Raw genomic sequence first — 24,329 nt, 5'->3', positions numbered from 1 at the left:
TATAATTTCTTTTTCACAACAAAATAGTCCTTTACTGATTTTCTTACTCCAATTAAAGTTTCCAAAATATTTCTAAGGTTTTTAGCTATATATTTATTTCTAAGTATTCTTATCCTCAATACTGCCAACAGTAGTTGACTCAGCTCAAAACAAAAACATCCCTTATAATATAAGATGTTTTCTTATTTTTATTTCTTTGAAACAGGGTTTCAAACTATGCAGTTCAGGCTGGCTTGAGCTTACTTTGTGGCCTAGCCTAGTCTGGTCTTGAACTCATAACAATCCTCCTGCCTCAGCCTCCCAAGTGCTGGGATTATAAGCACGCCCCACCACACCCATCTCAGAGGCCATGTTTCAAGAAGTGTTTAGAATCTTTTTTTTTTTTTTTGGCTGGTTCAGCCCACCCTGAGGATGGGATTGGAGTGATATGTGGTGCCGGAACTGGGGTCCCCTGTACCTACCTAAGCAGGAGCTTTAGACTGCTGAGCTATCTCATGGGCCCTAGAATAATTTTCACTGATAGTTTATAACTTGATTTTGAAAGCAGTATCAAAATATGATGGTCATATAGGCTGAAAAGTAGCATCACTGGGAAAAACATGTGATATGTTAGGAAAATTCATTTTATTTTTTAAATTTTTTTTAACATTTATTTATTTATTTATTTATTTTTTTAGTGTGTGTGTGTGTGTGTGTGTGTGTGGCCAGCTCAGCCCACCAGGGGGCGCGGCTGGCTGGCATGTGGTGCTGGGGGATTGAACCGCGGTCCCTGTGCTTTGCCAAGCTTGTTCCAAGTAGGTGCTTTAGACCACTGAGCCATCTCTCCAGCCCCGAAAATTCATTTTAAAGAAAGAAAATAAATGCTTATGTAGAGTCCAGGTCATGCTAGGCATTAAGCAGTACATTGTTGACATTGTTATTTCAGGGTCACATAGTTAACACATGGTGGTGTGAGTCTGAGATCATCTGAGAGGTATACTTCAAATTTACTTTATATTAAAGGAAGTACTATATAACTGTATTCATCTAGCCATCTTGTTTGGAACAGATTTAGTGGAAGCATTCTGTAGCTGTAAACCCCAATTGACCCTAGTAACAAGTGCTGAGTTTACTGGACCCAAAAACTGGGCAGAAAATAAAAGTCTGAACCCAGATGAAAGTTGCCATCCCAAGATTATACAGGTCCTACAGTGACCTTAATTAACAAAGTAGCTATAAAATCTACTATTCTACTACTAGAATAGTCAACACAAAATTTATCTTCTTGTGAAAAGATCAGGATTTAAATAATCACTGTAGTAGTAAGCTAATATTAATTGCTACTATGAAATAGAAAACACCTTTTCCAATATATATGTATTCCTGACTTTAAGAAATATCACAAAAAATATTACTTTGATTACATTCTTGAGCATTCATCATACAACGACCCACAAAGACAATGCAGGAGGTGAATAGAGATATAGTACCACGGAATACTGCTGGGTGGGTGAGACTGGCAGAAGCGGGGATGGGTAAGGGGCTGTAGAGCACTGAACAGGCTGAGAGGAGGACTGCAGAGGACGAACAGGCTGAAGAATAACAGGTTGGCAAAGAATGTTAATGTTAGAATAAAATTTTAGAAGATTGCATAAAATGGAAATATATACTTTTTGGGCAATAACTTTAACAACATTTATAAAGTCATTTAAGGTACAACAGCGCAAACAAAAACAAGAACAGATGAAACTACAAAGCAAAATTTTTGAGTACACAGCTATAATTAAAATGATTTCATAATTAAATGCTAACATTTTTGATAAAGACTGTATTACTGATTAATGGAAACAGGTAATTTTGCTTTTCAAACCATATTATCTAACCAAGAACCCTGGGCTAAGTCAGCAAAAGCAAAGCTGCTTTTCCTTGTTTTGTAGTTTTTAATGAAGGTGCTGACCAATGTAACTATGTAACATGAAATTTTAAATGAAAAACTTCATCTTATTATCGTATAGTAATAACTCACACAATATCTATACCAATTACTCTATTGAATAAAGCATGATTAAATACTCTTTTAGAACCAAAGTTCCTAAACATTAAAGAAAACTATACTGCGGGTACCACCAAGAATAACCACCTCAGGAATAACACATATATACAAATACATCTCTTTTATACAAGAAAGCCAACAATTTCCTTATACCCAAACACATTTTTATTTTTTCCAAGCATTTTTTTTTTTTTCTCCGCATGCCTTCAGGGCAGGTTTGGCTGGGTTGGGTTGTGGGTATCAAACCCCAGCAACCTGAGCCTGATTGCTTTGTTGAAGCAGCCACTTAAAGAACTGAGCTATGGGGCAGGCCCCTCCAAACATTTTTATTGAGAAGCATTTTTTTTTTTCCCCTGACTGGCTCAGGCTGCCTTAAGAACGGGTCTGGTGCAGCATGTGGAGCTGGGGATCGAACCATGGTCTACTGCACATGTCTGGGTTTGCCCAAGCAGGCGCTTTAAACAACTGAGCTAACCTGCAAGCCCCCCCCAAAAAAAAACGTTTTTATTGAAAGAATACATGTTACGAGTTGAGAAACTAGTTATTAGCTACAAACAAAATACTTTTGTGTTTTTTGGTGGTAACCAAAAACAAACGGTGTATATAATAAAAAAGCTGATTTCTAAATCTTAATACAGCTGGCCATTTTTAAGTTTAAACACTGGTTATCTCATGTAATCTCCCAATCTTTTTATTTATGTACAGTTGTACTTCAGTTCACAAACTAATTTTCTGTGATTTTGGAGGGTGGCAGTGTTTGTCACCCAATGCAGAGTTTGGAAAACTGAACTACTTACAAACAAAAGCATTAGTAAATCAGGTATTACTGTATTTGATTACAAAGGGGCTAATACAAATTACTGACTTACACACTACTGTAACCTACTTTGTAAGTAGTGTTCTGACTAAATAAACTTAAATGACCGGCAGAAAGCCAGGTAAGTACGCAGAGGAATCCAAGCAATCTTATCTCATGAAAAGCTTTCTAATTTTGGTTGAAATGCATATTCATGAATTTTGTTCTAGATAGTACCTCGGAAGGAGAGTTTCAAAATGCAAGATAAGGGGCTGGCAAGATAGCTCAGTAGTCTAAAGCGCCTGCTTAGGCAAGCAGGCAGGGACCTTGGTTCGATCCCCAGCACCATATGCCATGCCAGCCCCGCCCGAGTGGGCTGAGCTGACCATAAAAAAAGAAAAAAATAAAGGAAACATTAAAAAAAAAAAAAAAAGCTAAAAAAAACCACCCCAAAACAAAATGCAAGATAAACTAAAGGAGTAAAGACTGCTTAGAGGATAGCCTATGAAGAAATTCTGGTTTTTTTTTTTTTTTGGTTAGGGTCTGGCTAAGTAGTTCAGCTGGCTTTGAACCCACAGTGAGGCCTCTGCCTCAGCCTTTTAAGCTCTAGGATTACAGGCATGCAATCACCATGACCAGTTAATAAGCAGAAATTGTTATGACAAGGTTTAAAATGATGAGCTGCATTTTTACCACAAAATCAATATAATGGTTTCTTAAAAATGAAAAGCTCAAAACAAAATAAAAAACTCTGAAAGGATCAGATCAGTTTAGAATCCAGAAAAAAAGAAAATCTAGATTAAGTAAAAGTGTGCACAGGCACAGACACACACACACGCATAGTTAAAAAAAAAAAAAAAAAAAAAAGGAAAAGCTAAGCAATTTGTTGAGTAGTCTCTATTAAAGTTTCTTTTCTTTCTTCTTCTTTTTTTTTTTTGGCGGAACCGGGGATTGAACTCAGATCCTTGTGTTTGCCAGTCAAGCGCTTATCCTACTGAGCCATCTCCCCGGCCCCTATTAAAGTTTCTTAACTAGTGACAATGTGGATTACACCAATGAGCTGCAGTGGCTTTAGAACTCTTAAATACAGGCTACTTAACATGTTACTAAGTCAGAGAACGATTAAGACATAATCTTCTTCTGGAAAACTTGACCTCTGTAAGTCTCAGATGAAACAAAACTTGGTCTGATGTGGGATAAAAGAAAGGGTACTATGAACAATAAGAATATGAATTAATGTCTCCCTGAATGTCAAATGCTTTAGAGAAAACTTTGAGCTAAAATGACTGGCAGATCAAAGTGAAATTCTGACACCATTTAGAGAAGAAAAAGTCTTAGTACTTTCTTTACCTACTTGAATGGCAACTGGCTGTAAAACAGCATTCAACTAAAGTGATAGCTTTTTACACTGAATGTTCAAGATATGAAGCCCATCTGAAGGCTCTGGATTTTACAGCATTATTTTCTTTGTTATTTGATTCCATGAAAAAATTATCTTATAGCATGTAAATGACAGCAAAATTTGCCTATTGAGTTTGGTTGCTCACTCAAGGAGGAAATTACTTGTAATGCCTAAACACTGCCAGAAAAATGAATTATGGAGTGTGATGTATGCTTAAAAACTTTAAATTATAGCTTTCTATACAGAGGAAGCTCTCTTAGACCAAGCTGGATGAAGCTAAGGCAGAAAAGGCCAGGAGAAAGGTTTATGTAGTTTGAGACTACAGAACCAACTGAGCCTGGTAAGGCGACATGGGGTGCTCTGGAAAGTTTTAGGGAAACTTCTCTACATGTATGAATTTACCTGTATGGTCTTAACAGGGCCTCAAAAAAATTTAAGTCCTACTTAAAACAAAATAAATCAGCCTTGCTGAAGAATTTTGATTAGGAGCCTTAAGTGCCAGAAGTCAGTTATTTCATGACATTGACACTACTTGATAATATAATTAAATTGTTTATGCAATATATGTTCTTTTTTAAAAAATATTTTATTTATTTGGTACAGGGTCTTGCTACACAGTTCAGACTCGTAGGGTCCTTGCTTTTGCCAGGCAGGCACTTAGACTGCTGAACTATCTCCCCAGCCTGCAGTGTATGTTCTTTATCTCCACAATTACAAATTATATTTCTTTTGAGTAAAACTAATGAATAATGAAATTTATTCAGTTCATCAGAATGCTTCTAACCTAAATTACTCTGCATGTTCTCACTAGTTGAATATGTAGACAGTCTTACAGAGAAAAGATTTCTAACTATTTGCATGTAACTATTTCCACAAATGGTGTTTGATATGTTATACAGCCTTTAAATGTTAGAATGAAAATTAAGATGTTCATATTGATATAATCGTTTATACTGATATAATCAAGTGTTCAAAAGATGGATGACATGGGTTAAGGAAAAAAGAATGTAAAATGTAGGTGTCAACTTTAAACATTTAAAGTCAAGATATTATTAAGAGTACTTCTAGGAACTCTAACTTAGAATTTGTGTCTCACAGGGTAGATGGAATGCATGGACCATATCCTGCAGAACTTGAGCAAGTTACCTCAGTTTCTTGTTTGATCTGTTGAATCTTAAAAGAATTCACTGTGTTTACTGAGCAAAGAACAGTTTGTACTGTTCTACATTTACTTCTTTTTGCACATTTCATGTTGTAAAATAGAGATTAAAAATCATTTAAGACCATGAGATGAACCATTTCTTTTTTCCAATACATTTTCTATTCTAACTGAAAGAATTAAGGTGAGGACTTGAAATAAGCCCTTCTTTTTATGAGTTGGAAATGGGACATCATTAAAAATAGAATATTAAAATTCTAAGAGAAATGTACTTGGGCTATCTCAACTACAATGAGTGAATTTAGTCCCAAATATGCAAAAGCTGCTTGCCTGGCAAGCACAAGATCTTGAGTTCAATCCCTGGTACAGAAAAAAAAAAAAAAGGAAAAACAGGTGAAGTGAATATTCTATAACTACGGATATGGGCACCTGTGAGAAAACGTGATTAGCTGCTGGTTGCTGAGGCGGTGGGAGTTGCAGAGGTGGCTGTGGAGGTCCAGGCACTTGGGTTCTAACTGGCTGAGTCATAGGAGGATTATACACGACTGGACTCCCATCTGGGTTTATGAAGGGCTGACCTGAAAAATTCAAAAAGGAAAACAGTAACAACTTACAACAAACTGAAAATAACTCATTTGACTAACAATTTTACACAACATACCCACATATGCCTGACCATCACTTTCAAAACTCCCAATGCTGTTTAAAACTGGAGTTTTTTAGCTTGTGAAACAGACAAACCTGCTTGAAGCTACTAACAGTCTTTGTTTTTCCCAATTAATGTAAACATTTAAATGTTTTACTACTGTGTTTTATGATAGGGTGCTATCTTAGACCATTCTAGAGTTGTTTTTTTTTAAACAAGGAATTGAATGCAGGACCTCATTCTTGCCAGACAGTTGGTGTGCCACTAAGCTATGTACCTGGCCTCTCTGGATATACTTATTTAAAATTTTATGTATGTATTTGGTTGTTGCAGGATCTCACTATGTACCTTGGACTCATGCTGATCCTCCTGCTTTCAGCCGCCCCAGCACTAGGATTACAAGCATACACCACTATGCCTAAGTAGCCTGCCCTGGAGGTGGGGCTGGCATAGCATGTGGTATAGGGGATCAAACCGGTCCCTGTGCTTGCCTAAGCAAGCACTTTAGACAGCTGAGCTATCTTGCCAGCCCCCTGTGGATGTATTCTATACTACACTTTTTTTTTTTTTTTAAGGCAAGGTCTCACTACAAAGTGCAGGCTGGCCTTGAACTCCCTTATGTAGCCCAGGCTGGCCTCAAACTGATGGTAATCCTCTTGCCTCAGCCTCCTAAATGCTGGGATTACAGGCATGTGTCACCATTCCTGACTTTTCACAATCTTTTCTAAAAAAAATCTGAATTGTTAAACATATCTTGCTCAAAGGATTTAGGTACAGGACTATGGTCCTGCATAGCTACAACACATTTCAATTTAAAGAGAAAAATGTCTGATTTCAGGACAGTAGAAAATTATTCATTAGTTTTTATTACAGGTTGGGAATTATGTAATTTATAGGTCTCAATGCATATTTCTTTTTTAAAAAATTAATTATTTGGTACTGGGACTCACTACGCATCTTGAACTCAGCAATCTTCCTGTTTTAGCTTCCCCAGCACTGGGATTACATGCATTTGCCACCAGGTCCAGTTTGGCGTCGGGACAGAGCGCCTGGGGTTCCAGGGCCAGCAGAGCATGGCATGCAGTACTAGGGATCAAATACAGGTCCTTGTGCTTGCCAGGTAGGTGCTCAGACTGCTGAGATAGCTCTCCAGGCACGTAATGGATATATTTCATTAAAAAGTTAATATAAGATGAAAAAAAAAAGATGAAAACAAAAATGATCGACAGCTTAACAAAATTGTGAGATCAACTGTTTAACAATTTTTTTTTAAAAGATTTTTATTTTATTTGTTTATTTATTTATTTATTTTGTGTGTGTGTGGCCAGCTCAGCCCACCAGGGGGCGGGGCTGGCTGGCATGTGGTGCTGGGGGATTGAACCGTGGTCCCTTTGTTTTTGCTAAGCTTGTTGTAAGTAGGTGCTTTAGACCACTGAGCCATCTCACCAGCCCCAGCAATTTTTGTTAATAGTTTTAATTAAGTTTTAGCTGCAAACAATAATCTAAAATAATTTCTTTTTTTTTTTTTTTTTTTTTTGCGGAACCGGGGATTGAACTCAGACCCTTGCGCTTGCCAGGGAAGCACTTATTCCACTGAGCCATCTCCCTGGCCACCTCGGATTTTTTTTTTTAAGCTTTCTTACTGCATACTGATTACAGCAGTGGTAAAAGAGATAAGTATTATAAAATAAGTGCAATATTTTATAAATAAGCAATAGAGACAAAAATCATTTCTAATTTTAGTTAAAATATTAATTTTTTGATACTCTTAAAATGAAGGATTAAACAAAGATTAGCATTTTTTATTATATATTACTACTATGAAAAAAATTCTGTGAAGCAAACTTTTCGCTGAGTTTGATACTCATCTAGAGTATGAAAAATATAGAGTAAATGAAATCTGACTAAACAATATTTTAAAATTTTCTTTCCAAGTATCCATTCTTCCATGGCAAATTATTCTCAATTGCATTTATTTATTTTTTACAACAATATTTAAGGGACATAATGAGGTAAGATTTGGGAAGAGAAGATTGCATAAATTTATTGCTATCAAGAAAAAAAAGTAGGTAAATTACTTTCATCAGTCAGCATTCTAACAATCAATTGCTACAGACAATTAAAAACAAGTCATACTAGGTATTTTGAGTGTTAAATAATTTGGTAAAAAAAATTAGTAAATCAGATTTGGGTGAAAGCATTGAGTTTGAGGCCGCGCCTGGCTATATAAATGATTTTAAGGTTAGTTTTGCATTATATAGTGAGACTATTTCTAAAAAAAAAAAATGGTTAAAGTAATTTAACTAAAGACTATAAAAAAAGTTGGATACGTTGTAGCACTGTTCTCAAAAACTAGTAAGATAACTTTTGGACTCATTTAAAATACAATTCCATTACAGAATGATCAGTTTTCCATTCTGTTTCTTCATAGGAGAATTTAGTCTTTTGTCTTATTGCTAAGAAATTAACTGTTATTTGTTGGCCATTATTTAGTAGCTTAAAATATGTCACAAGGGAAAAATATATTTTGATATAGACGACTTTTAACATTTTTGAGTGTATAGGATTTTGTTAAAGTTCTTTTTTTAAAAAATGTATTTTAGTACAGGGTCTACAGGGTCTTCCTACACAAATGGGACTCTCGTAGTGATCTTATTTTCAGCCTCCCAAGTGCTGGCATTACAGGCACGCACCTCCATGTCCAGTCTCAGTTGCTATTTCAGCACACCGAACCCTGGTCCCTGCGTCTGCATAAGCAGGTGCTTTAACCCATGGAGCTATCTGGTCGGCCCCTGATTTTGTTGAAGTTCTTAAGAAAATGTCATTCATGAAAAATTAAAAGCTAACAACATATGTACAAATAATGCATCAAAACGTTACCATTTAATTTTTATACCATTTTTTTTTTTTTTGCTTGCTCTTTTTGAGTTAAGGTCTTGCTATGCAGTTCAGGCTGGCCTTGAGCTCACTTGGTAGCCGAGACTGGTCTTGAACTTGCAACGATGCTCCTTCCTCCGCCTGAGTGCTGGTTTTATAGGCGTGCACCACCATGCCTGGCTTTTTACATCATTCTTTATATCTCAACTGAAATAAAAACTTTTTTTTTTGGATACCAACCTGTTTGTGGGTTGATCAGAATACTGCCGGGTGGTATGCCTGCCGCTTTCAAAGGAAGCAAAAAGAAGCTAGTGCTAGGAGATGCGACTTGCCCATTTAGGCCACCATCGAAGGAAAGGGAACTATGAGTGCTGACAGCTGGATAGACGACAGGTGCTCCATGAGAAGACTGGCTGAGAGCTGCACCTGGAATAGGCTGCTGGATGTGAGAAAGAGAGCCAGTAGAAGACCCTACACTACCAGAAGACTCAGAACCTAGGAAAAAAGTAATGACAAATGTGGATTTTTAAAACCTTATGTAAAAATACAGGTTTAAAATATAACAATAAATTTACATTGCACAACATGCAGTTACTATATAAAAGAAACTACTCTTTCTGATTTACTGTCCAATTTTGCTTATCCTCAACATGGACAACTTTAATATAGCAAACTGATCACATAACTGTCAAAAGAAGTCAAAGCCAAAGCATGTAACTTAAGCAAATTTATAATAAAACAGTTACAGACAGCCACAAAAAGCACATTTCTCTCATTCCCAAAAGTACAAGTTACATATATATTTTACCTTTCAGATTAACGCCTAGGATTATCCAGATTACAACATTCCCCCCAGGAAAAATAATTCAGCATGGTATGTATCTAAAACCTTTTATATCAGAAATCCCTCATCTATAAGAACACAGAAAGATTAAGAATAGCGCAGCAAATAACAGAAATGATAAATTCTCTATTAAGAGAAAAAAGTCATCATTTCTTTGAGAAGTTTCATTTCTCAGCTGAGTCACAGCAAGCACCTTCCCACAAGGTACACTCAAGTTGCAATTTTTAAAATCAAGTAACAGAAACCTGGAAAATATTCCTAGTATTTATATTACCATCAATTTAAATTTATTTTTCACTACATAAACTACTTTGGTAACTGAATTGTGACTTCTATGCCAATAATTTCTTTAACTTTTATTATATGGAGACTGAAAATGCCACTGACTTTTGGATAACAGCTAAACGAGGACAATGAGACAATAGAAGAATGGAAAATACTTGGATAATGCATATAGTTAATTGGGTTTTGAAGAAGAGAGTGGATAAGTTTTGGTTTTTTGAGATGGGGTCTTGCAGGCCTGCTATGCAATTTAGGCTGGCCTGGAACTCATGGTGATTCTCCTGCATTATCTATTGAATTGCTGGGATGATAGGTGTGTGCCATTATGCCTGATAGTAGGATGGAGAGTTTATAAGGAATGAAATAAATAATTATGATATACTATACAGATTGCCTTCGGAAAGGCAACTTCTATTTTAAAATGTGTCAAAATGATTCTTCACAAGAACTCAAAAAAATTCTATCACTTGACCCTAAGACTATTTTTTTTTTTTTTTTTACCAGAAAGTAAGTCTGTATCAAATATAACAGGGATGTTAACCCTGAGAGGCTTAATTTTTAATTGCACCAAGTAAACTTAATCAGTAAAGTACTTTTTAATTTATTCCCTCCTAAAACTGATGGAGCTTTTCTTTTCCACAACTGGAAACCATAGTTTCACAGTAGTTCTCCTTTTGAAGGACTTTCAACTGATGACTAAACTGCTTTGGAGATATTTTCAAACTCATTTTCCCAAATGAAAAATAATTTGGACAAATTACATACTGCATAGATTTCCCTACAGACTCTCGTATTTTCATTTCTTTCTTTTTTTTTTTTTTTTTTTGAAACAGCCTCACTCAATAATTTAGGCTGGCTTTAAATTCAGTATGTAGCCCCAACTAGCCTCAAATTCAGTGATCCTCCTACCTCAGCCTACCAAGTGCTAGGATTACAGGCATGTTACCACACCAGGCTCCAGATTTTCTTTTTTAGATCTAAATGCAAATTATCATGTAGTATAATTTTAATATCTGTGCCACAGTAAAAACCATCTATCCTGATGGATTTATCCTGTTATCTTCTAGTTTAGTACTGACTTATCTCGAAGAATATTTTTACTTTTTGTCAAAATAACCAACTCAACATTGGACATTAATCTTTTTGTTTTTCCTGTCTTTTTGAGACAGGGTCTCACTATGCAGCTCAGGCCGGCCTTGAGTTCACTTTATATCCCCGGTTGGTCTTGAACTTAAAACAATCCTGCCTCAGTCTCCTGAGTGCTGGGATCACAGGCGTGCACCATCACGCCTGCTTAACATTGGACATTACTCTTTATTTACTCAAAGGTGTATATATGAATTAGTAGAGCCCAGGTTCTACCCCTTTAACATCTTCTCTTAAGTGGGTAGAATTATTTAATACCAGTTGGAAGGACAATTACAAATTGTCCTTTACAAATACTAAGAATTTAGATCAAGTCACTGAAAAGTGTGGAAAAATACATTGTATAATGATAGGGAATCTACACATTCAATTCAAACTTGAATATTTTTCTTCTATCTTTAAATAACACGTACTTAATTGTGAGGCAGCTATTTGGTTTTCATTAACCATATTTAGGGATACAGTCATAGGACTGCTTAGATAGTTCAGCTTAAATAGTTACAAAAATACAGGTGGTGTTGTCTTACAAAATTCAATCATATATCAAAATCTATTTTTTCAAAATCTATTTTTCTATCTTGAAAGTTTTTCAAAAAGGCTAAATTCTTCATGCTAATTATTCTTTCTATAACTCAATCATTCTTTTCTTGGCAAGAGCAAGCTGAAATGTATCCATGAAGGTAAAGTTGCTTAATGTTGAACACATTTATTTTATTTATTTATTCATTTTATTTATTTAATTTATGTGTGTGTGTGGCCAGCTCAGCCCACCAGGGGGCGGGGCTGGCTGGCATGTGGTGCTGGGGGATTGAACCCTCGTCCTTGTGGTTTGTTAAGCTTGTTCTAAGTAGGTGCTTTAGACCACTGAGCCATCTCACCAGCCCGAACACATTTATTTTAAACTAGAATTTGATTAAGAAACTGTTATCATGGAGGTATTATTATTATTATTTTTTTCTTTTTTGGTATTGGAAATCAAACTCAGGACCTTGTGTTTGCCAAGCAGGAGCTCGTGCCACTGAACTATAGCCCCAGATCAAGAAACTAGTATCAAAGAACCAGCATGCTCTTTTATACATTTTCACTAAGATTAGTATTCTATAGACTCATTCACTGATCACTTCCTTTTTAAAATTTTTGTCACTCATTATTGCCAACTTTATATTTTAAAATGAAAATTTAGGATTATCAAATGTGTATAAACATTCTGTAATTTTACCATGTAGCTTATTTGGAAATGAGACTTTCAGATGAATATTATAAACCAAACTTCCCTTGAAAGTCAAAGGACAGAAAACACAAACTTTGTGCACTGCTTTCAAGTCTACAAGAACATTTCTTGAGTCACCAATGATAAACTAAAAACTGCAAATAATGGAGTTTGAACAACAGGCAGAAAACATGAGTATTTCAGAGGTCTTATCTTATGAGTTATCAATCTATCAGTCACTCTCTGTTTGCAGAATGTGAGCTGGTGACATTAAATATTTTTTAATAACCGAACTGCAGATAATGGCCTTTAACTAACTTATAAGAATTTTACTGCAATTAAGTTTTTTTCCCTGTCCTTTTCTGTCAGTAAGCCCAACAATACTATGATTAGTCTAACTGTAAAAGTGAAGTTGATGTCCTCACAGGTTAGCATCCCTAAACAAATCTGAAGCAGGTGTTTCTCTCTTGGATATATCGTAAAATACACAAAGGAAACCTTAGGTGGACTTGTGGCACAATAAATGCATTTAATGACAACTAATTTTTAAAAATGTGGCCAGTGAGTAGTTGATTATACATGACAGAATACAGTATTTTTTTTGAGATTAATTTAGTTATGATATTGCTTATCTATTGGTGCATACCCCAGATTTGCTGATAGTTTGTTCCAACAATATTGAGCTTAAGGGTAACAGGAATTGTTAAACAAATTGCTTCCATTCTTGGGAAAGGTGGAACCATAAATATGATTGTAATCTGAAAATTTTTAAAGAAACATCTTTCCCTATTAAAAGAAAGATTATACAGTATTTTCATCTCAAAAGATAGTATAGGCTATAAATAGTTCATGTTCTTAAAATATTCTAATTTGGCAGTATGATTAAATGACTTTCTTGGGGCCAGGGAGATGGCTCAGTAGAATAAGCGCTTCCCTGGCAAGCACAAGGACCTGAGTTCAATCCCCGGTTCCGGGAAAAAAAATAAGCAATGAGAAGGAAATTACTTCAAATATCAATATCCAGAATAGTACATATGAATAAGACTGTAAAAAAAAAAAAAAAAAAAGACTTTTTCATTGTAAAGGAATTTTTTTTGTTTTTTGCAGTTTGGATATTAAAAAATATTTAATGTCACCAGCTCACATTCTATAAATAGGGAGTGACTAATAGGTTGATAACTTGTAAGATGAGACATCTGAAATACTTGGGGCCAGGGAGATAGCTCAGTAGAATAAGTGCTTCCAAGCACCTGATTTTTTTTTTTTTGGTTCCGCAAAAAAAAAAAAAAAAAAAAAAAAAAAAGAAAGAAAGAAAGAAAAAGAAGTATTTGTGTTTTCTGCCTATTGTCCAATCTCCATTCTTTGCAGTTAGCTTTTTTTTTTGTTATGAGCTAATTAGCCCTTTTTCAAATGAATGCTTATTATTATTTTTTTAAAATTTATTTGTGTGTGTGTGTGTGGCCAGCTCAGCCCACCAGGGGGTGGGGCTGGCTGGCATGTGGTGCTGAGGAATTGAACCGTAGTCCGTGCTTTGCTAAGCTTGTTCCAAGTAGGTGCTTTAGACCACTGAGCCATCTCACCAGCCCCCGTCAAATGAATGCTTATATGGTACACATACAGGTTTTGTTGTATTGTGCATTAAAACTACGGTTACTCTACAACTGAGCTAATTTTCCAGCCCAGATAGGGACTTTAAGTTAAATTGCTCAGACGGGCCTCAAGCTTGCAATCTTCCTGCCTAAGCCTCTCCAGTGGCTGGAATTATAGATGTCTGTAACTATGGCCATCTTATACAGAGATTTTAATTAATTAATTAATTAATTAATTAATTTATATCTGTCTGTCTGCCTGCCTGCCTGCCTGCCTGTCTGTCTGTCGGCCTGTCTCTTGGCTACTAGGTAATTTTTTTTGGTACTGGAGAATCAAACTCAGGACCTTGCATTGGCAGGCGCTTACACCGCTGAGCTATCTGCCCAGCACTCATGCAGAGCTGTTTTTTTTTTTTTTTTTTTTTTTTAATTTTAAGGAAGGATCTATAGGGTGTTTAGGTTCTCACTACTAGATTGGACTTATATGATCCACCTGTTTACAGCCTCCCAAGAGCTGGGATTACAGGTACACACCACCACGCCCAGTCTCAAACGCCATCTCAGTGCACCCTGGGGGTGGGACCCGTATGGCAGGCCCAGGGATTAAACCCCTGGCCCCTGTGTCATCTGCTTGTAGGTGCTGTAATCCACTGAGCTATTTGGCCGGCCCTGCACAGAGCTTTTAATGTTCAAAAAATTTACCTATTATTAGCAATGTCCAACATAATCACTAAAATATTCCCAGTATGTACATTTAAACAATATAAGCCTTAACAATTTAAAGCACTTAAGTCTTGCCTGCATGATTACTTTAAAAATAATCATCCTAATTGCATATTTATCTAAATAATCATCCTAATTTCATAAGAGGGCTAAAAGACATCAACTTAAAAACTTTTTTTAAATTTGGTATTGGGGGGGCCTGGCCCTAGCTCAGGCCTTTAAGTGGCTGCTTCCACAAAGCTGTCAGCCTCAGGTTGCTGCAGTTCGAACCTCACAACTCGCCCGCTGGCCAAAAGTGCCCTGAAGGCGTTCAAGGAACAAAAAAAAAAAAAAAAAAAAAAAAAAAATTTGGTACTGGGCTGGCCAGATAGCTCAGTGGACTAAAATGCCTGCTTAGGCTGAGCATAGTAGCAGAGGTTCAATTCCCCTATATGCCATGCCGGTCTTGCCCTCGGGGCACACTGAGACAGCAATTGAGACTGGGTGTGGTGGCATGTGCCTTTAATCCTAGCAATTGGGAGGCTGAAAAACAGGAGAATCACTATGAGTTTGACTGACGCTGTGCAATCCTATAGACCCTGTACTAAATAAAAGAAAAAAATAAATTAACGTTTGAAACAAAAAATAAATAAAAATTGGTAGAGTCTTGCTATGCAGCTTAGACTTGCAGTGACCTTCCTGTCTCAGCCTCCTCAGCGCTGAGATTATAAGTGTGCGCCACCATACGCGGTTTCAGTGGCTGTTATGGGGTGGGGCCAGCATGGCATGCAGTACCAGGGATGGAACCTGGGTCCTTGAGCTTGCCACGCAGGCACTTACACTGCTGAGCTCCCCAGTCCTTTTCTTCAGTTTTTAATTCCTTACAAATTTCTTGGCAATTTTATTCCTTTTTGGATAGGGAAACAAAGGACTTTATTATGACATTGCAATAAATAATTGATAGAACTGGCTAAAAATGTGACAAATATTAAATATTCCCAGGTGAGAAGCCACGCTTTCCTATCATAGATACGTAAGAGAGAATTTTCAATTATCTCTGGGCTTTCAAAGTAAGGATGAAGTCACTTGATCTATCTGATTAAATTTATGTCACTTCAGAGAAGAGATTTTATTTTAACTGATGGTTATAAGTCTATCTCCAGGACAGAGAATGTGCCTTAGCATCAGGAAAGATTTACCCTTTATTGACTTTGGAGGGAGTCAATATACTGTAAGTAGGAATTTTATGTTTCAGAGTAACATGATAAAGTCACATAATAACAATCTAAAGCAACAATAAACAGACCACTTTTATTGCACAGTTCTATGTTCTAGGTAGGTAGATATTTGTACCTGTTTTAGAAAGCCTGCCTATGCTTTTGCTGCTTCCAGAACTATCACCTCTTGTCAGGACTGAGATTCCACTAAAGCTGCTGGCTTTGGTTACAGCAGGCTTCAAATTTCTCAGGGAGCTATCTGAATCTGTGCTGCTCCACGGTCGAGGTTCAGAATATTTCAACTCATTCTCAGTGCTGCTTTGATGACTATTTGTTGATCTTCCTGAAGCATCTTTATTAACTCTGTAATCCAGAAATAAAAGTTTGAAAAGCCAACAGCAGGAAAAGAGGCAACAACAAAAAAAATGCTTTAATTTTTCAGTACTGCATTGAAAACATGCTTCTAATACCTAAATATCTGGCGCCTCTGCTGGGTACTACTAGCATCCTCATCTTGGATTCTGTTGGCATTTTAATGAGATATTTTAATTTTTATTAGCATCAGTCAGCAGTTACCAAAATAGTTGTTAAAAATTCCCTCACCTTTTATCAATAATATAATTCTCTTGAGAACACAGGGACTAGAAAGAAAGAAGAGATATAAAAAGTTGAGTTTTTTCAAATACATAATGCCATCTGCAAATAAACGATAATGATAACAAAATTCCTATATAGGAATATTTAGAAAACATCTCCTATCCTCAAAAAGGTTCATAATGGTGATAATGGTCCAAAAATGAATGACAATAAAAATTTTTATGACTTGGAGATGTTTACTTGTACAAATATATATCTGGAAGTCATTCATTTTGTTTTTGAAATTCACATATTCTTTTAGAAACAAGTGAATTTATTCTCATAATCATATATTTAAGGTGTGTAGCAATTTGTAGATATGCCTCATTTCCTTAACCAATATGTGAGTTTTGTATTAAATATGATATCACTGGCCAGGGCTCTGGCTGTGGAGATAGAGGTAAACAGCATCCGTGCCTTAATTGAGCTTACAGTCAAGTACCTTCTGAGTTATGAACCTCAGGCAGGCAAAGATCATTTTGTTTATATTACTATTTAGTCTTTAACACTTTTTCAACTACCATTTTTTTGTCCTTTATAGTTATTTCATACAACAGAAGCCAAAGAAGTCTCTTAAATGTCAGTGATTGTGCTTCTCCTGTCTTTCGTGGCTCCCTGTTATCAAGCGGCCAACAAAGTACGGCTAAACCGACTGTTTCAGCAAATAAAGTTTGATTGTAACACAGCCATAACCACATATTTATTCATTGTATATGCTGCTGTCACAGAGAAAGTCTCACTGAGATGATAAAGACACATGGTTGAAAAATGCATAAAATATTTTACTATATGGCTCTACACTGAAGTATTTGCTGACCAAAACATGCCTGAAGCCCAACTCCCTTAAACAGTAAGGACCAAGTCATCCAGTTCTTAACAATTTCTCCTAAACTTGCCTTACATCCTATGCTAGCCAAGGTATAATCTGGCAATTATGAATCTTTCATTTGTCAAGCTCTTCCCTATCCCTGGGCCTGTGCAAATACCAAGTCTCTACTTGGAATGCTTTACTCTGCAGGGCTCCTCTTGCAAGGTAACCCTTACGCGTCTCTTCAATTCTTGTTTATTGTGCTTCTCTGGTATATTTCATAGTACACAGGGCTTTTCTGCTACATATACTATTACAAACTTCACATGTCCACATTATATTGCCATTTCTTGACTATCAAACCTAGAAGCCTGTCCGCATCTCGTACAGCAATTAATCACTAGGAAGAATGTACGCAATGTGTTATTGAAACTGTCTCATTGCTATTTGTTTCTCAATAAAATTATCGGAAACAAACAAACAAACAAAAAACACCTAGAAGCCTGATCTATAAACTAGTAAGGAAAAAAATGTATCTAGGATGGGCTCTGAGTTTACCATAATGGCTGTTGAAATCTTAACTTTGCCTTTTTCTACCTGTGTGAACTCTATTTTGCTTAGCCTCTTAGTGCCTCAGTTTCTTCATCTACAAAATAAAAACAATAATAGTATTGATCACATATGATTGTTTGGTGAATCTGAACTCTTTACAGACACATTGTTTAGTGTCCAGTGTAGCATTTACCATAAGTATTCAATAAGATTTGTTGGATATTATAAATTCTCAATTGGTGGTCTGAATTTAGGTTTTTTTTGTTTTTTTGACACAGAGAAAATTTCTTTGTAGCAGTGTTAACACATATTATATATATTCAAATATCCTTACAAAGTACTGGGGTGCTTAACAAACAGAGGTGCAAAATCGAGGTACTTAACAAGTGTTGGCAAAACAATTGTATTTTCTCCTGGCAAATATCCCTAACATCATTAGTCATGTAGAGGCTATCTCTCATATAATCACTCAGAAAGTTGAAAATAACTATTAATATAAAAATCAATTTTTTTTTACAGAATCAATTTATTTAAAAAAGATATAATTTATCAAGGAAGTCCAGTATGATAAAAAAAAAGTAGAATTTAGAACATATTATTTGTTGGTAAGCACCAATGCTCTAAAAATCATGGGTCTTTTATTTATTTATTTTTTTAATTGAAATTATGTATTAATGTTTTATTATTTGACCAATCTTTCATACCTGTATCTATTAATCTGAACAACAGATTTGACAATGAAAATATGTAATACAACAACCACTGATTCTTATAGATAATACCAGTTTGCTCAGATTTTTCAGTATGCTTTTGTAACATACACCACAAAAGTCCAGTTCTGATATGCTTATGTTGTCCCCTGCTCTTTTTTTTAATTTTTTTTATTTTTAGGGAAGGGTCTACAGGGTGTTCAGGGTCTCACTACTAGATCAGACTCATCGTGAACCTCCTGTTTATAGCCTCCCAAGAGTTGGGATTACAGGTGCACACCACCATGCCTACTCTCAAGTGCCATCTCAGTGTGCCCCAGGGGTGGGGCTGGCATGGCAGGCTCTGGGATCGAACCCCTGGCCCCTGTGCCTGTTTGCAGGAGCTTTAACCCACTGAGCTATTTGGCTGGCCTTCCTTTTTTGTTTTCAAAATTTTTAAAAAATGTATTTGGTTGTTTATGGGTCTTTTAGAAGTATGAAAAAAAATTATGCAACCATACACAGCACAGTATTCTTTTAATAACTCCTATAGCCCATCTGCTTTTAACTTCTACAAAATTTCACATTACTCCTATAATGTAGCATTCCTTCAATTATTGACATGAATAAGATATCTCAATATTTCTAACAGGTGACCTTATGCTGACAGGTATGGCTAAAAATAAATCAGATCAACAGATTAAAAGGGTAACTGAGGCCCTACAATGCAACTAGAAAGTATCCTAAAAAGAAGTCCCAAACACAAGTTATTACATACATCTTGTGAAAATATTCGGTCTCTAGCTCTCTGGTATTCTTCTTCCCTTTCTTCTATAGATTTACTTCTTCTATCATCTTTCAATCGTATTCTCATCTGAAAAAAAGAAAATTAATTCTTGGGAAAATGCTGTAAGTTTTGCATCTTTAAAAACGTTGTATTTGCTCTTCATTACCTGGTTATCATCTTTGTCAAAGCTAGAGTTATCTCTCTTGAGGATATATCGCTTCTGAAAATCTTCACCTCTATCATCTTTAATATGTTCATTAAATTTCTGATCAGGTCTACAAAACAAACAAAAAGATAATGCATAACATTTCCAGAAAAGTTAAAAACAGTATCTTACAAAAAGTGATAAATGTTGTGTATTAATGCTACTGTGAGACACTTATGTTATCTCATCTAATGCTTCCTGAAATCTCATAGGACACTAATCTCACTTTTTTTTTCTTTTTTACACACAGTCTCACTATGCAGTTCAGGCTGACCTTGAGCTTACTTTGTAGCCCAGGATGGTCTTGAACTTGCAAGGATCCTCCTGCCTCAACCTCCCCAACACTGGGATTACAATAATTCTGCATTATGGTTGAAAGGCCATTAAGAAAAAAACAAACAACAATATGGGATCTAGAATCAGGTCTACGTGGGTCCAAACAGCAAACTTAACCACTGCAGTGGTTTTAGGACTTGTACAAGTTACTCAACCTTCCTATTCTTTAGCTTTCTCATCTGTAAAAGAGGAAATCATAGTGTATGTAATTCACGATGGAATATAGGAATAGTACTTAAAATGGTAAACACTCGGCAGAAATTGTTGTTATATAATTGAGTGAACTGAAGTTGAAATGGCTTGCAAGGTCAGAGGGTGATGAACATGACTGACTTATAGTTCAAGTCCAGATCTGTTAGACTTGAAGTCTACATAACCTATGTGTACTGCTTCCTCTCAATATTCTTAAAAATGCTGGGACAAAGAAGAAAGCACAGCACTGTACCATACACGTTACACTTCTATAAACACTTAAAATTTAAAAAAAAAATCTTTATTTTTTAAAAAAAATTTTAGTAAACAATTTGCTTTATGGTAAATTCCTTTGAATGTTTGTGTTGTAGGCTAAAGTAATAACTGAGAGATCTTAGAAACATTGGTTTTATATCAGATTGGTCTTTTCAGGTCATAGTTATTGAAAGTTCCAACGAGACCTGGCACATATACGATCTGGCCTGAGTAAAATTACAATAACATTGAATTTCTGCTCTCAAAATACATTTTTACTTCCAACAAATAATTAATAATAATTAATTCAGCCAACATACTATTACTTAAGGTAATTCTATTACAATGCTTGAATTATTCCAATGAAATGCATAATATATAAATTAATATCTATAAAGAAAATATAACTAAATCCCACATTAATTATAAAATTATAATTCAAATACAGGCACATAGTTCATGTAAAAACTTTATAAAACCAATGAACATTTTTGGCAAACTAAGTCCAGATATTTCATTATATAAAGGACCCAAGTAACACTCCTTTAACCTAATGATTTTTCAAAAAAGTATTGTAATTGACTCCTGAAAAGTATGCAAAAAGTGACTGATTTTAAAATGCAAACTATGTGAGCAAGCAAAAGAAATCTCTGTTATAAAGTAGAGTTGGATGAGTAAAACAGTTGGGATCTACATACGCTATATAGAAAGGTAAAGGAGAACAAGACCACAAAACAGCTTCATAACCAAAAAGATGAGAAGACTGCTCTCTCTCTGTGGAGGTTTGAAATACCTATTTAACTCTAACAATAGCAGTATGTCATTTTTGTCACATGACATTTATTCACGTATATCATCTATTTGTGTAGGTGTCCAAAGTCACATTTGCTTAGCCAAAGGATTTGTACTTTGGTGAGAGAGTGCTACTCCAAAGTGAACTCTAAGGTTTAACCAATGGCCTGGCAACCTTTCTAAGAGCAGCTGGATTCCCACAGCAATAGCACTGGCAGGCATTTCAGCTAACCTTAAGACTGTCTTACCTCTTTCTTTTATAGATGCCTGAATTTACTGCCCTGCAATCGCCAACTTCCCGCTCCATTGAGACACCCCAGTGGACACTGGGCTGTTGACATCCACAACACCACTGGTTGAAGCCTGGAGCGGGTAGTCTCCCTATGAGGAAAAGTAAGTTTGTTTTTATTCAATGTGGAGCAGATCTCTAAGGTTTTCTGATTTACAACCTTCTTCATATCCCAGAAGATATAAAATAAGAATACAGTGTAACTTCAGTGATCTGAAATGTTCAATTATGATATTAACCCATAATTCTCTTAGGTATATTATAAATACCTTTGTTTGGCTAAACTCTTGATTACTTCGAAAAAGAGAATTCTAGAGCTTTCTGATATTACTTGTTGAATTCAAATAACTGAGGTTACACTGTATTGAAAACCTTAGAGTCATCAGTCAAAATGTTAGTCAAAATGCCTGCTAATGTACATGTGCTTGAGTCTCCAGCAGCTCTGAGTAATGTTGAAAGGTACTGGTTAAATGAATTACAGTTCTATTAACTGTCAATACAGTTCATATTCTGAGTTATGTAACTAATCGGGAAAAGTGATTAAGATATTTTTAAAAGATTAAGATGATAAATCAGATTCACATTTTTAGGTGGAAAATCTCCCTAAAAAAGATTTTATTCCCAAGAAAACTTTTTACTAATTTTAGTTGTGTGAATAAACATTTAAGAATACTAAATTCACCTTCTTAGTAGACTAGTTGAAATGGAAGAAAACTAATTTAGTTTCAGTAAACAATATAGCAGCTATAAAGATGAAGGCCATTATAAGGATTTTTTTTGGCAGGCTCAGGCTGCCTTAATGGCAGGTGTGTTGTGGATGTGAAGCTGGGGATCAAATAGCTGTCCCACAAGCCTTACTGGGTTTGCCCAGGCAGGCACTTAAACAACTAAGCTAACCGGCAAGCTCCTCTAAAGGCCATTATAAAGGAAAAGATATAGAGAAATTAAATACAATCACACAAATTAGGTAGCTCAGACAAGACCCTGAAAGAAGTCTAAAGTCGTGCAGGAAGTGCAGAAAAATAATAGAATGAAGAGAATTATTTATGGCATCTGAAACTGCTAGAGAAAATCCTTCTGACAGGTAAATTACCATGAAAACCTAAAATTTTAGGTGCGCTCAAATGGTTGTTTCAGGATTAGCTTTACAGACACAAGAAGTGCTACACATGTGTTATAACTTGGATGGCTCTGCAGGCCTTCTGCTCCCAAATATAAATTCTAATGAATTACATCAACACTATAAGCAATTACTTTTTAAAGAAAAAAGATCATTTTTCTTTTGAAATTTTAAAAACTTTGTCATTACCTTACATATAACACAGAAAAAAACATGGTTAGTTCTGCTTAATTCTGTATTAACCAACAGTCTCAGCTTCCTAAGATTTGTGGGAGAAAAGACGCAAAATGGGCTTTCAAAAAGAACAATAAAAAAAAAAAAGGACAATAAAGCAGAAGATTAGATTTGAGGTGTCAAAGAGAAATTCCGCTCATTAAAATAAAAAACCAAAAAACAAATTTACCCAGGGATGGTCATAATTATCTGAACTGTATTCAATTAAAAAAAAAAAAATCCACTATGGGACAGTGTTTGTCAATCATTGCTGTTACAGTAATCTGATGGTTTTTGTTCATGTGTTGTTTTTAAAAAAACAAAGACCTCAGACTTAATCTTCCTTATTTGAGTACAGGCTAATGCATTTTGTTCCTAAAGAACTACCTGTATTTTTTGGCCTAGTCCATTAAGTTACCCTCAAGTTTACTTAAGACAGGTAAAATATATGGAAAACCTAAGATGAAACCTAAGATGAAACAGGAAGTTAAATATTAGTATACATATATGTAACTGCATATCTATATTTCTTGACACTTACATTCTTGTATTGCTAGTTTTGTTTACTATGACAGATTTTCCACTCTGATCAACATTGTGGTCTAATCCAAAGTAAGCAGCTACTCTGTGTAATAGCATCCTGTGGTAAGATGTCATTGGGGGGAATTTTTTACGTGGAGACCTAAAAGTAGAAGAAAATCCAATTTAGTAAGTCAAGGAGAACTGTGACGACAATTTCTTTTCTTATTAAATGTCAGGACTTACTCATTATTACCAATGAAATCTAAAATTTCTTGCTCCAATTTCAGCAGCATCATTCTGTCCCTGAAACAAAGTATGAAGACTCTTATATATAAAACTTAATACTGAAGTAAGCATAAACATCAATAGCTTATAAATGTATACACTTAATTTTCTGAAAACTATACACTCAGAACTATCATAAGCTTGATGCTAACTTACATCTTGTATTGCTAGTTTTGTCTACCATGACAGATTTTCATAGTAAAATCTGTCATAAAATTGTCATAAAAATTGTCATAAAAAAGTCATATACACGTCTTGGGTTATGAAAGGAAAGAGATATTTTCAGTTTAACTTTCGATGAGAAAAGTTCCACAATACACTAATCTAGAAGAATACTGAAATGTACTTACCCAAAATTTAAAAATTAAAATTTAAATTTAATTTAAAATCTTTTTCTTGTGTGTATGTGGTACTGGAGATTGAATCCAGAGCCACTCTACCACTGACCTACATTCTCTCTTTATTTCAAGATAGGGCCTCTAACCTCAAACTTGCAAAATTTTTGCCTCAGCTTGCCAAACTGATGGGATTATAAACATGTGCCATCATGCTTGGCAATATATGGCCATTCTTAAATAAATACTGATCTGCTAAGTATTACTATATTGGAGTTTCACTCTCTATATTGACAACAAGAGTATACGAGTTTTTACATCCCCATTCACAAACCTGAAAGACAGCAGGAAAAGAAATCTGTAATTAGGCTCATGACTTTGTTATCATGCTAAACTCCATGGAAACTGTAC

The 24,329-nt window shown here is 35.4% G+C and overlaps 1 protein-coding gene across 1 annotated transcript in view; it reads right to left on the bottom strand.

Moving 5' to 3' along the window:
- Window positions 1-24,329, bottom strand: part of R3hdm1 (R3H domain containing 1) — a 213,253-nt gene that overhangs the window by 75,280 nt on the left and 113,644 nt on the right. The window contains exons 8-17 of the mRNA XM_023709688.1: window positions 23,542-23,601; window positions 23,318-23,458; window positions 19,541-19,649; window positions 19,366-19,461; window positions 16,506-16,543; window positions 16,373-16,423; window positions 16,039-16,265; window positions 9,153-9,407; window positions 5,819-5,967; window positions 1,470-1,571 (exon numbers count right to left, since the gene is read on the bottom strand). Of these exons, the coding sequence (XP_023565456.1) occupies window positions 1,470-1,571; window positions 5,819-5,967; window positions 9,153-9,407; window positions 16,039-16,265; window positions 16,373-16,423; window positions 16,506-16,543; window positions 19,366-19,461; window positions 19,541-19,649; window positions 23,318-23,458; window positions 23,542-23,601 (1,228 nt within the window). The remainder of the gene's footprint in view (window positions 1-1,469; window positions 1,572-5,818; window positions 5,968-9,152; window positions 9,408-16,038; window positions 16,266-16,372; window positions 16,424-16,505; window positions 16,544-19,365; window positions 19,462-19,540; window positions 19,650-23,317; window positions 23,459-23,541; window positions 23,602-24,329) is intronic.

This window comes from Octodon degus, unplaced genomic scaffold, assembly GCF_000260255.1.
Source record: "Octodon degus isolate 3935 unplaced genomic scaffold, OctDeg1.0 scaffold00014, whole genome shotgun sequence".
Classification (NCBI taxonomy): domain Eukaryota; kingdom Metazoa; phylum Chordata; class Mammalia; order Rodentia; family Octodontidae; genus Octodon; species Octodon degus.
The sequence above is the reverse complement of the archived record's forward strand: the minus strand, read 5'-3'. Positions and strand labels throughout refer to the sequence as shown.